This window comes from Ursus maritimus, unplaced genomic scaffold, assembly GCF_017311325.1.
Source record: "Ursus maritimus isolate PB19 unplaced genomic scaffold, ASM1731132v1 scaffold_6, whole genome shotgun sequence".
NCBI classification, from domain to species: Eukaryota; Metazoa; Chordata; class Mammalia; order Carnivora; family Ursidae; genus Ursus; species Ursus maritimus.
The window spans coordinates 58,326,680-58,339,814 of NW_024426774.1; the positions used below are offsets into that span (position 1 = coordinate 58,326,680).

At 34.7% G+C, this 13,135-nt stretch overlaps 1 protein-coding gene across 1 annotated transcript in view; it reads right to left on the bottom strand.

Moving 5' to 3' along the window:
• Window positions 1–648: 648 nt before the first annotated feature.
• SANBR (SANT and BTB domain regulator of CSR) overlaps window positions 649–13,135 on the bottom strand; it is a 56,401-nt gene continuing 43,914 nt past the window's right edge. The window contains exons 16-21 of the mRNA XM_040623444.1: window positions 7,438–7,529; window positions 6,393–6,421; window positions 6,241–6,314; window positions 5,468–5,556; window positions 3,629–3,720; window positions 649–2,488 (exon numbers count right to left, since the gene is read on the bottom strand). Coding sequence (XP_040479378.1) covers window positions 2,452–2,488; window positions 3,629–3,720; window positions 5,468–5,556; window positions 6,241–6,314; window positions 6,393–6,421; window positions 7,438–7,529 — 413 coding nt within the window. The 3' untranslated portion in view covers window positions 649–2,451. The remainder of the gene's footprint in view (window positions 2,489–3,628; window positions 3,721–5,467; window positions 5,557–6,240; window positions 6,315–6,392; window positions 6,422–7,437; window positions 7,530–13,135) is intronic.

Sequence of the window (13,135 nt, forward strand, 5' to 3'; positions counted from 1 at the left end):
GGAGGTACAAAAAGGTGAGACTCAAAATAGTTGCTCGATGAATAGCTGAAGGATAGCTGAAGAATTAATCTCAGGTATTAGATGTGAAAGGTATTTTTTTGTTGTTTTTACATTAAAATTTGCCCTTAGCAGATTTGCATAATAGGGCTTTAGCCTCAGCTTCCAAAGCAATTAGCACATCTCACAATATCTGGCTGAATGTTCTGAAGAGGGAAAATTACAAACAACATGATGCAATAGTGTGGAATAAGCTCTGCTACCAGATAATCTTTTCTGCAATATTTTGTCCCTTAAATATTGGGCTGAATCTTAACCAGGATAACCTCATTTAAAACAATCTTAAGGGGGTATCTGGATGGCTCAGTTGGTTAAGCAACTGCCTTCAGCTCAGGTCATGGTCCTGGAGTCCAAGGATGGAGTCCCATATCCGGCTCCCCGCTCAGCAGGGAGTCTGCTTCTCCCTCTGACCCTCCCCCCTCTCGTGCTCTCTCTCTCAAATAAATAAAATCTTTTAAAAAAATAAACAATCTTAAAATGTATAAAGTACACCTTGTAACGGAGCTAATTTTTTCGTGAAAACCTGTGCTCTAGAGCCCACCCAGACTTCTTCTGAGAAGATGGAGTGATTCAGATCAAGGGATTTTTCAAACAACTTTTGTCATTAACATTTATTTCAATTAAAGACATGTGAATTCAGAATTAATGTAAGGTAAAACCCTTCCAAAGTATTTGGCAAAAGAAATACTATTAAGAGTTTGATGAAAATGTTTTTGGTACCTGTGCTATGTATTACAGACATTAACAAAATAAAAAGCATATTCTGAAGAGAATCAAATTCCGATAAATTCTGGTTTGTAAAAATCAGTTCACTGGTACAGTCCTCACAGGGGAGAAGCAATTTGCCTTTTTTACCATTAGCTAAAAATCTAAAGAGCATCCTTCTCTTCCAGTTGTGACCATCGCCACACTATATAACATGTAAAGCCTAAATCCTTTTAGAGAATACAGTAAAAGGAACAAGACTCTGGTATTTATAACAGAACTTACAGATCATGTACTATAAAACATTTTCTTTTGAAAATACAAATTTTATAATCTATTTCAAAAATATCAAACAATTGAAAAATATCTAAACTGGAACAAAATTTGCGAACAGAAGTTCAAAAAACTTGGAAAAGCCATACATATAACATCAAATAACATCTAGCTTCATTTATCAACTAACTTAACTCTCTTAAAATGATTTCTGTATGTGTTAACTGAATTTAACACCTCAACATTTCATAGAAACTGCCATTCTGTCACACATTATCAAAGCCTGTTCTCTAAATAATTTGAAAATTCCAATAATGAGACAAATGAATACAGAAAATAGAAACAGTGCATCTTAAAGTTTTTCAGAGGCCTACATACAAGTAATTTCCAAGCACATAAATTTTTATATGCTTATGGTTCAGAACAAATTTTCCCTGAGCACTCTTTCTGCTTGGTTAGAAAAATTAAAACATGATCTATAAAATAGAATTTAGTTTGATTTCTACTGAATGTATGCCATTTTTCACCCATCAAATGTATTTGGGAATGTTTCCTTCTTGACATTGCTAAAGTCAATAACTGTTTGAAGGGGCTATTTGAATGGCTTTAGAAATATGGTTAAGTTTTAGAGCCCTGAGAACTGCACAGTGGGTGTTTCATACAACCGAAATGATTCACTATCCTAAACTACTGGTAGTTATTTTAACAGATTCAGAATGGCACTAGTGTCACAGAAGAAGAGGTAATAATCAGTAATTTCAGCTCAGATAACCAACAGACAAGAAATAAAAACCGAAAGAAAAACAAGTTGGATTAACATTGTGCTTTCCATGGAATAATCCTGAAAAAAACTGACCCTCCTGCCCAACAAAGGAAATACCTCCACCTTGAAACTTTACTTAATGCAATCTTGAGAACTGTCACTTGTTAATATTCATGCAAACTTAAAATCAGCATCACTGGGCGTTTCATCACACAAGTTGCAGTTCCCAATGCTATCCCAAGATTTACAGCCCAAAAGACATGCACAGTAGCACCACCAGCTGTGTTCCCTTAATTTTTTAAGGTCTTAAAAAATCTTAGCTATTTGAGAGCTTAGGCCTCTTCTCTTCCAAATAAATAAAGGATAACAAATATAAGGAGTCTTAACTATGCAAATTTGAAAATACTAATTTTCCACAGAGCCGAGCATCACATTAAAGGAAAATCAGATTTAAGAAGTTTCATATTTACAATTAGATGTCAGAAGACCTAACTATACATTCTCCTCAGCACTATGCTTTATGTGGTTTGCAAGAATAATTAATAAATAACTTAAAACATTTAGAAGTCATTGTTCTGATGATCTTCAAGAGGTGAGCAATTTCAGATGTCCAGAGGTGTGTCTTCTGTCTTTTTAGTTACAGTTAAGGTGCTTCATGCAGGACGCCCTGGACCAAAACGGTTTTTAGACCTAGATTTTTTTAAATAGAAAAGAAGGTCAGAGGTGCTTCTAAAACAGTAGGAATTTGCTGTTGCTTTAGGTTACATTTGCTTGACAGTATCAAAATTTAATGAAACTTCACGTAGTCCATAACCCATTTTTAAAAACTCTTGGAGTGAGACATATTTTGGAATTCAGATATTTTGGGGGGCAGGGGAGATAATATTGTACATATATTGTATATTATGGATTGGAGCAGTGCCCTATAATCAAACACATTAATGCTTCTTCAGTGAAACAAATGAACATTCATTTTCAGTGAGATAAATAAAAACTATAAATAGCATTATAGTAGCTCAGTTTGGGTTTGAGTTGCCACAAGTGTATAAAAAAGTCTTTTTGGCTTTCTGAGCTTTCTGGATTTCGGAACTTCTGATAAGGCATTTGGATCTGTAGTATTAATGACCCAATCTCAGTAACTGTTAATCTTTAAAAGAAAATTTGTGATGTAAAATGACAGAGGATCCAACAAGTTAGACTTCATTAAGAGAAAAAAAAATAAGGAACAGGAAAGACTTCAATGATTTAAATAAATAATATTTAAGCTATAAACAGTATGAAATTCTACTAATTCACAGTAGCAATAGAGTTTACATTCCTATCTGCAGCTGGCTCAGAACAGAGCTGATTCAATCAACAGAAAACTTAAAAAAACTAACTTTCATTAAATTTTGTGTTTATGACCTTAATAAGCCTTAAGTTTAAGTTAAAATCTGGTTCTGATTAATGTCCTGATGATCTAATCTTTGAAACAAACCAAACAAACTCCAATTATGTGCTGCTAGTGTTCATATGATTGTCCCTAAAAAAAGAAAATCACAGGGCACCTGGTGGCTCAGTCGGTTGATTAAGCGGGCCACTCTTGATTTTGGCTCAGGCCATGATCTCAGGGTCCTGGGACCGAGTCCTGTGTGGGGCTCCATGCTCAGTGGGGAGTCTGCAGGAGATTCTCTCTTGCTCCCTCCCTCTGCCCCCCCCCCCCCACCCCGGTCGCTTGCACTCTCTCTTTCTAAAAATAAATAAATAAATCTTTACAAAAAAAAAAAGGAAAGAAAAAAAGGAAATCATTTCAAAGCCAGTGGCATTCTGAATTTGTTTATGCTGATTTACCTTGTATTTTTTTCTGAGCTGCTTTGCCGTGCAGTGACTGGCACTGAGGCCTTGATTTGCGCTTCAAGTCTGGAATAAATACCTCCTGCAAACTACAGAGTAAAGGGGCAAAATGAAGTTGTTATTTTAATGGAATCGATAGAAGCTCTGCTTTATAAAAATGACATTACTCTTTAGCTAAGAAGTAATTTTATTTTGATTTTTAAAATTCAGTCTCTCTGAATTATAATTTATGTGAATAATTTTACATATGGTAAAATTCACCCTTTTTAGTGTACATTTCTGAATTCTGACAAATGCATACAGTAGTATAACCATCATTAAAAGGGAGACATACAACACTTCAAACACCCCAAGAAAATCCCCTTGTGTCTCTCATAAGGCAACCCATTTGCCACGATTAGTTCCTGGAAAGTACTTATCTGTTTTATTGCCCCTATAGTTCTGCATTTTCCAAAACATTATATAAGTAAGTCATACAGTCTGGAACCTTTTCAATATGGCTTCTTTTGCTCGGCATAATGTATAGGAGATTCATTTATGTTGCTGATGTATCAGTAGTTCTTTCTTTTTTATATGTACCACAGTTTGTTTATTCATTTACCAGGTAAAGGACATTCAGGTTGTTTCTAGTTTTTGGCAATTCTGAATAAAACCACTATAAACACGTGTGAACTGATCTCTGCGGTGAGGAAATGTTTCACTTTATAAGAAACTGACGAACTGTTTTCCAAAGTGGCCATTCCTTTTTGCATCCCGACTAGCTTTATATGAGAGTTCCAGTTGCTCTCCATCCTGGCCAGCACTTTTTTTTTTTTCATTTTAGACATTCTTGTTGGTATCCAGAGGTATCTCGCTGAGGTTTTAATTCACGTTTCCCTAATGACAAATGACGTTACATCTTTTTGTGTGCTTATCTGCTATCTGTATCCCTTCTTTCATGAAGTGTCTGGTTAATCTTTTGCCCATTTAGTTTTATTGGAATATTTATTTTATTATTGAGTTTTGAGAGTTCTTTATATGTTCTGGACACAAATCCTTCACTAGGTAAGTGTTTTACACTATTTTCTCATACATTATGGCTTATCTTTTCATTTTCTTAATAGCGTCTTTCAAAAAAAAAGTGACACTCAAAAATAGTGTCATTCAAATTTTGATGAAGTCCAATTTGTCAGTTTTTTCTTTTATAGATCATGTTTTTGGTGTCACAGCTAAGAAATATTTGCCTAACCAAGGTCACAAAGATTTTAGAAGTTTTAACACTGTATGTTAACTATATGTAATTAAAATTAAAAAAAGAAAGATTTTGGAAGTTTTATAGGGAAGTAAATTTTTAAATAAAAGAATTAGGGCAAGAGTAATTATAAATACATAATACCAATACTAATGTTAATATATAGTGTTATGATTAATACATACTTTTAGTAAGAACATAGGTATTTCTAGTCATTGTTTTCAGCAAGATGACATCTTATTTTAGAAATAATATCTAAGCACACCCACAGAGTTGACTGAAATCAGCAACTTCAAAAAAGTCACCCTCTGGGTAGTCAGCATTTGGTCAGCAATTCATGGTTAATCTATTCTTGGTGTGACATTACACTTCCAGCAATAACCTACTTTATTGCGTGTGCTACAGAGGACCCGTGGGCCATGGATAATAACATGGAGAACGTTTATGTGAGTCAATTAGCTAACTGGGACAGGATATAAAAATATATTAAAGTATTTAAATTGGTCTTTTCAATTCTGCCTAAAACATTTTTATACACCTCATGATAAAAATAAAGTAGGAAGGTATATCTAAGCAAGCACAGCACAACAGCATGTAATTCTTACTTCCTTTGCTTCCTTTGACTTGACTCGGTCCAGATCACCCAATCTCATCTTTATTAGGTGCCCTGTAATTTCAGACATCCGCCGCTGATCTGGAGGTAAAAAATAATACACCTGACTTTTTATGAGGATGATTTATAACTTTTATTTCTTAAAGAACACTTCAGCTATCAGGAATTTATGAAAATATCATTGGATACTATTTTACAGACACATACACTTATTTATCTTTGAAGCACTTTAGGCAGCAAGTAGCACATGGCTCATATACAGACAACTGTGCTGCTTTTAAGGCTACTGTAAACCAACCTAAAACATGATAGTCAGTCATCTTTAGAGTGCAAGTAATGGGCAGCAGTCAGCCTCACACCTCCAAACCACAGCTGTATAAAACAGTACATTATCTGCTGGGATTGTCTACTAATAAAACTTTGGTTGAGGGACGCCTGGGTGGCTCAGCTGGTTGAGTGTCCCACTCTTGATTTCAGCTCAGGGCATGATCTCAGGGTCATGAGATCGAAACCCACATGGGGCTCTGCTCAGAGAGGAGCCTGCTTGGGATTCTGGCCACCCCCCCTTCCCCACCGTCTTTCAACAAACAAACAAACAAAAAACAAACAAATAAAAATTCTGGTTGATTTCTAAGGGAATGTGAGAATTCTGGGCTTTATTCTAGTTGCAACTTTCTAAGCTATTCAGCATACTTCATAAAATGAAAGATTCCTATCATTGTTATTTATACCTGATTTGTACATTATGTACATATTAAAACTTACCATCTTCCCTTTGTGCATCCTGGTTGAATCTCAAGGATCTTGTGGCATCCCATTTATTCTTCTGCATACTCACACTATTAGAAAAATTAAGCAAAAATCAGCATTGATGCTCTGAGAGTGGATATCTGATTGGATTAAGGAGCAATACTCACATGAAAGGAGACACATCTCTAGAGGTTGACTAAAAAAGAGTAGACAACATTAAGGTCCAATTAGAACACATTTACTGATTAGTGTTATAGTTAATAATAAAAAGCAGTTTACATTTATTGAGTTCAAGACACTGTACCAAAAGCATTACAAGTATTACTTCATTTAAGCCTTGCAATAACCACATGAGACAGCTGCCATAATTATCTCTATAATAAAACAGGTTCAGAGAAGTTAAGAAACTTGTCCAAAGAGATACAGACCTAGAATTTGAACCCAGCTTTATTTGACTGACCTAGCAGCCCAGCTTATGCAATCTTTTAGAATTCACCCACTTGAAAAAAATAATAATAATTCACCCATTTGATTGCTTGTGGTACTTAGTATGTAGATGAATATACAACTTGTCCAGTGTAATTGTGTGGAACTTGTCTCAACCCAGCCTTTCATACATTTTTGGAATCCATGGTTTCTCTTTTAGTCAAATGTGGTTACTACTATCTTCTTATTCCTACCTGGCTTTTTACCCCTTCCTTCAAAGGTATGGGAAATAAGAATTATTTTAAAAGGTCATAAAATGTAATTCATTTAAAAATTATAAAGTCTACTTACTTTTCTTATTTCAAAGTCCATCTTATTTTTGAATAAGTAATATTGGTTCAAAATTCAAAAGTTACAAATAGCACAATAGTAAAAAGTCTCTGTTCCCCATTCAATTCCCTTCTTTAGAGGCAACCAGTCCTTATCAACTTCCTATGCAGTTTTTCAGATATTTCATGCATATATAGAGAAAGACATACATATTCTTCTACGCATGCTACAGAAATGTTAGACTATGCCAATATACATACTGTTGAGCACTTTCCTCTTCTCACCTATCGATACATCTTGGAAATCTTTAATCTCAGTTTTTATGGAATTTCATTTTTATACTGCTAGCATTCTACTGTGATATATTTTTACTCTTCTTCAGATTTTTCTTGGCTATATTTGCCTGCTTATTTCTCAATATGAACTTTAGAACAGTAATGGATAATTTAGAGCTACCTTCTCTAATGCCTTTTCTTTCTTCTGACCACAGGGTGAAGACATCTGCTTTTTTGGTTGTTTTGTGAACTTCTTTGGCTTTTCCTTTTTCCCTGACAACAGAAAGTCAATGTTAGTCTCACATACTTCTCCAATGCACTTGTTACTTACTTATAAACAATAAAACAATAAAACCATTAAAAAATTGTTTCTTAAAACTAATGAATTACCTCTAAATAAAAAGTACATATATGGAGAAGTCAAACTGAATGTGTTTTTACAGGAGTTCATTTTAATTACTTTTCTTCTTTCTACTTGATGAAAAACTTTGGGGGAAAAAATCAGGGCAATGAATTCAAAGCCCCAATGAAACTAGATGTCGAAAGTGTTGGGAAAAACTATACATATTTCTCTGAATCTAATTCAATAGTGGAGCCATCACCTAATTCCAAATTTTTATATATATAAAAATAACTATAACTCAGAAAAACACATTTTGAGACTGGAATAAGTGAACCCACAAAAAAATCTTTAAAACGTCTTTTGCTTGGGGAGGAGGTGGGGCTATGAGGATAAAAATGGAGATGGGATAGAAATGATCTTGGGAGGAAGCAGATTTGGGACAAATTGTATTCTGGACAAGTGCATTCCTACAATCAATATTCTGAATTTATTCTGGCTGACAGTGTAGAGGAGAAAGGAGAGGAAGAGAAAAGAAGGAGGGGAAAAGCATTTCTCTCAAATCAATGTTTGAATATAAGGACAGTACATTAGCTCACTTTCCCAAATATCAAGTATTTGTATACAACCTGTGCAATTTTTGCTCTATCATTTAAAAGGGAAACTTTATGTTACTACCACAAATGGAAAATGTGCTACAAGGAAGATAACCTTTAAGATACTAAAAACAAAAAAACAAAAAAACGGATGCCCAAGTGGCTCAGTCAGTTAAGAGTCCGAATCTTGATTTCAGCTCAGGTCATTGATCTCAGGGTCTTGAGATCCAGCCCCAAGTCAGGCGCTGGGATGGGCGTGCAGCCTGCTTAAGATACTTTCTCCTCTGTCTCCCCTCCCCCACTCATGCTCGCGCGCTCTCTCTCTCTCTCAATAAATAAATAAAATAAAATAAAATAAAATAAAATAAAATAAAATAAAATAAAAAGAGTATTAATCTAGATAGGTTTATTTGCCCCCTGACAAGCCCTGAGTCCCTGACATGTGTTTATAGTTAAAATGGGAGGTAAACAAGTGTTATAAAATTGCTAATAGACATGACAGGATGAGATTTGATAATGGAATGTGAAGATAAGCTCCTTCCAAAGAAAACAATGACAAAAACAGAACAAAAATATTATAAACCATTATCTGTAGGTACTGGCAAAAAATCAAAGGGAGGTAGAAGGTTGAGTGTTTACATTTAAAAGATGCATAAGGAGGGGACGTGGGTGAGTGGGAGGGGTGAAAGAGGAGAGGAGGATTAAAGGGTACCTTACGGTGGTGAGCACTGAGTAATGTACAGAATTGCTGAATCGTGGGTGCCTGGGTGGCTCAGTCAGTTAAGTGGCTGCCTTTGGCTCAGGTCATGATCCCAGATCCTGGGATCGAGTCCCATATCAGGCTTCCTGCTGAGCAGAGAGTCTGCTTCTCCCTCTCCCTCTGCCTCACCCCCACTGCTCAGGCTCCCTCTCAAATAAATAAATAAAATGTTAAAAAAAAAAAAAAGAATTGTCGAATCACTCTATTGTACACCTGAAACTAATCTAACACTGTATGTTAACTATACTGGAATTAAAATTAAAAACTTAAAAAAAAAGATGCATAAGGTGAGAACTGTGAGTTTATGGCTTTCTGCCTGAGGGCACTTTCCAATACCTTGAGCCAAGGGAGGAAAATTACAGCCTTATGAGTTCCAGGACAAAGAAGACAGAATTCAAAGTCAGAGAAGCTGGAAGTTTAAGGGGGAATTTTGGAAGAAAGTCACAAAAGACTTGAGATCTAAAATGTGACTATAAACTCTGCTCAAATGAGTCTTAAATTATGAAAGCATATGGGAGACCCAAGGAAATCCAGCTAAACAGGCAAGCAAGAATTAGGTCGGGGTGTTGACCCTTGCAAGACAGAATTGTTCTTGGTGAGAGATCAGAGTTTCTTGTGCCTTTGATTAAATGCTTTCCCAAAATGCATAGAGATCAAGCTTCTGACACCAGGAGACTTACCTGGGACTGGAAAAACAACTAGAAATCTAGGGGGAACCCACAAAGCAAGGAAACCACTAAGCAGGTAAGCCCCCAAATCTGAATATAAAGTCTGTCCAAAACCTTGCCTGACTACTAAAACTACACAGGCTGGTATGACCCTGGGGGTCAGGCTAAAACAGTAGCAGTTACCAGATAAGAAAAACCTGTGCAGAGACACCGTTCACTACATTATCATGAGGGAGACAGATTTTGCAGTTTGGGTCAGGCCAGTTAACTGCCTACTAGAGCAAAAAATCCAAAAATCCTCAGAAAACAAAACAGATTTCAGAATTGCACAGATAATCTACCAAAAGTTACAAGATGAAGAAACCGAAAAGTATGACCCACTCAGAAAAGAAACTGTCAATAGAAACTGGTTCTGAGAGAGCTTATATACTGGATTTAGCCCACAATTATTTCAAAACAACTATTATAAATATGTTGGAAGGGAAAATGGTGTTATTGAATAAACACATAGGAAATCTCAACAAAGACATGGAAACTATAAAAGAAGAACCAAATGGAAATTCTAGAACTGAAAAGAACAATAATTGAAATATTTAGTAGATGGGCTCAAGAGAAAGTCTGAAATGGTAGGAGAATATATCAGTGAAATGTGAAGTTAAGCATTAGAAATTATCCGATCCAAAAAATAAAGAGAAGAATGAAGAAAAAGAAAACTTCAGAAACCTATGGGAGAATATCAAAAGGTCTAACATACATGTATTGGAGTTCCAGAAGATAAGTGAGAGAAAGGGACAGAAAAAATACTTAAAGGAATAATGACTATAAGCTCCCCAAATTTTGTTTAAAACCTTAATTTACAGATCCAAGAAGCTCAACAAAGACCAAGTAAGATAGCCACAAAGGAAACCACACTTAGGCATATCATAGTCAGGCTTCAGGAAGTAAAAAATAAAATCTTCAAAGAATCAAGATAAAAAGGGCACATTATATACAGGGGAACAATTATATCAATGATTGACTTCTCATCAGAAATAATAGAGGACAGAAGATATTGGAATGAAACACAAACTGCTAAAAGAAAAAAATAATTGTTAAACAAGAATTCCATATTGAAGAAAACTGTACTTAGAAAACAAAAGTGAGGGGTGCCTGGCTGGCTCAGAGCATATGACTCTTGATCTTGGGGTTGTGGGTTCAGGCCCCAGGTTGGGTGTAGAGATTACTTAAAAATAAAATCTTAAAAAAGTGAAATAAAGACATTTTCAGATAAGTGAAAATGAAAGAATTTATTGCTGGTATACCTGCACTATAGGAACTAATAAAAGTTCTTCAGAATAAAAGAAATTAACATCACATCTGATAACTCAGATATAAAAAAAATAGTAAATATGTAGATATATATAAAAGACTAAATATACATATTTTTTTGTTCCCCACATTCTTTAAATGACATACTACTGTTTAAAGCAAAAATCATAACCCTAACACAATTATATATAATATATATGAATATATAACAATAGTACAAAGAAGGGGAAGCTGAGGAAACTATATTATTTTAAGGTTATATTTGACCTCAAGTAATTCTTATTAGCTTCAAGTAGATTGTGATAGGTTGAAGATCATGTTGTAATCCTTAGAACAACCAAATGTAAAGAAATATAACTAAAAAGCCAGTAAAATAACTTAAATGATACACTAAAATTATTTTCTTAGTACAAAAAAAAAGCAGGAAAGGAAAAATAAGAGAAGCAAAAACATTTGAGACAATTAGAAAGTAAACAGCAAAATGGCAGAACTAGGGGCGCCTGGGTGGCTCAGTCAGTTGAGCATCCCACTCTTGATCTCAGCTCAGGTCTTGATCTTGGGGTCATGAGTTTAAGCCCCGTGTTGGGTTCCACTCTGGGCATGGAGCCTACTTAAAATTTAAAAAACAACAACAAAAAAACCCACAAAAAAACAAAAGGCAGAACTAATAGAACCATATCATTAAACACATTAAGTATAAATAGAATAAATGCTCCAATCAAAAGGTGACGATTGTCCAACTGGATAAAAAAAGCAATTTCCAACAACATGCTACCTACAAGACACACACTTTAAATTAGAAAACACAAAGAGGTTAAAAATAAAACGATAGCAAAAAAGATATGCCATCCAAATAGTAAACTAATCTACAGTGATTATATTAACACCAAACAAAATAGACTTCGAGACAAGCAATTTTACTGTAGACAAAGAGGAATATATCATAATGATGAAAGCGTCCATACACTATAAATGCATGCCTAATCACAAAGCTCTAATGTACACAAAGCAAAAACTAGTAGACTTAAAAGGAAAAATACGTAAATTAATTATAGCTAGAGATTTCAACTCTTTTTTACTAATCGATGGAACAAGAAGTCAGAAATGAGCAGTCAGAAAATAAGCAAGATTATAGAAGATTTGTAACAGACAACCAAACGAACCTGTCTTGACATTTATAGACCACTCTACCAATAACAGCAGAAGTCATATTCTTTTCATGCACATCTAGAACATGTGTCAATAAAATGTAAGGGATGAAACCACATTGAGTATGTTCTCTGACCATTATGGGATTAAATTAGAAACCTGTAACTGAAAAATATCTGGACAGTTTGAAAATATTTGGAAATTAAACAACATACTACTAAATAATACATGGGGCAAATAAAAAAGCCATAAGGGGAATTAGAAAATATTCTGTGTTGAATATAAATGAAAACAAGACATAGCAAAGTCTGTAGGAAATAGTTAAAGTGGTGCTGACAGCAAATCTTACAGCTTTAAATGTTTATATTAGAAAAGAAGAAAAGTAAAAAAACCAATGATTTAAGTTCCTTAAGAAGCTAAAAAAGAGAGAAAAGGAAAGTAAGTCTAAAGTAATTACTAGGAAGTAAATACTAAATATGAGTGAAAACCAGTGAAATATAAAACAAACCATAGAGAAAGTCAATAAAATCAAAAGCTGGTTCCTTGAAAAGATCAATAAAATAAACCTCTAGCTAAACTGGTCAAGAAAAAAGTGATAAAACACAAATTACCAATATCATCAATGAAAGAGGAACATCACTGCAGATCCTTCAGACAGAAAAGGATAAGAAAACACCATAAGCAACTTTATGCCAATAAATTTGACAACTTGGATAAGATGGAGAAATTCCTTCAAAGACACAAGTTATCAAACAGATTCAAGAAGAAATAAAAGACTTGAATAGTACAATATTACAGCTACTAAAATCATAATTAAAAACCTTCCCATAGGGCACCTGGGTGGCTCAGTTGGTTAAGCATCTGCCTTCAGCTCAGGTCATGATCCCAGGGTCCTGGGATCAGGTGCCGCATCGGGCTCCCTGCTCCGCTGGGAGCCTGCCTCTTCCTCTCCCACTCCCCCTGCTTGTGTTCCCTCTCTTGCTGGCTCTCTCTCTGTCAAATAAATAAAATCTTAAAATAAATAAATAAATAAATAAATAAATAAATAAATAAATAAA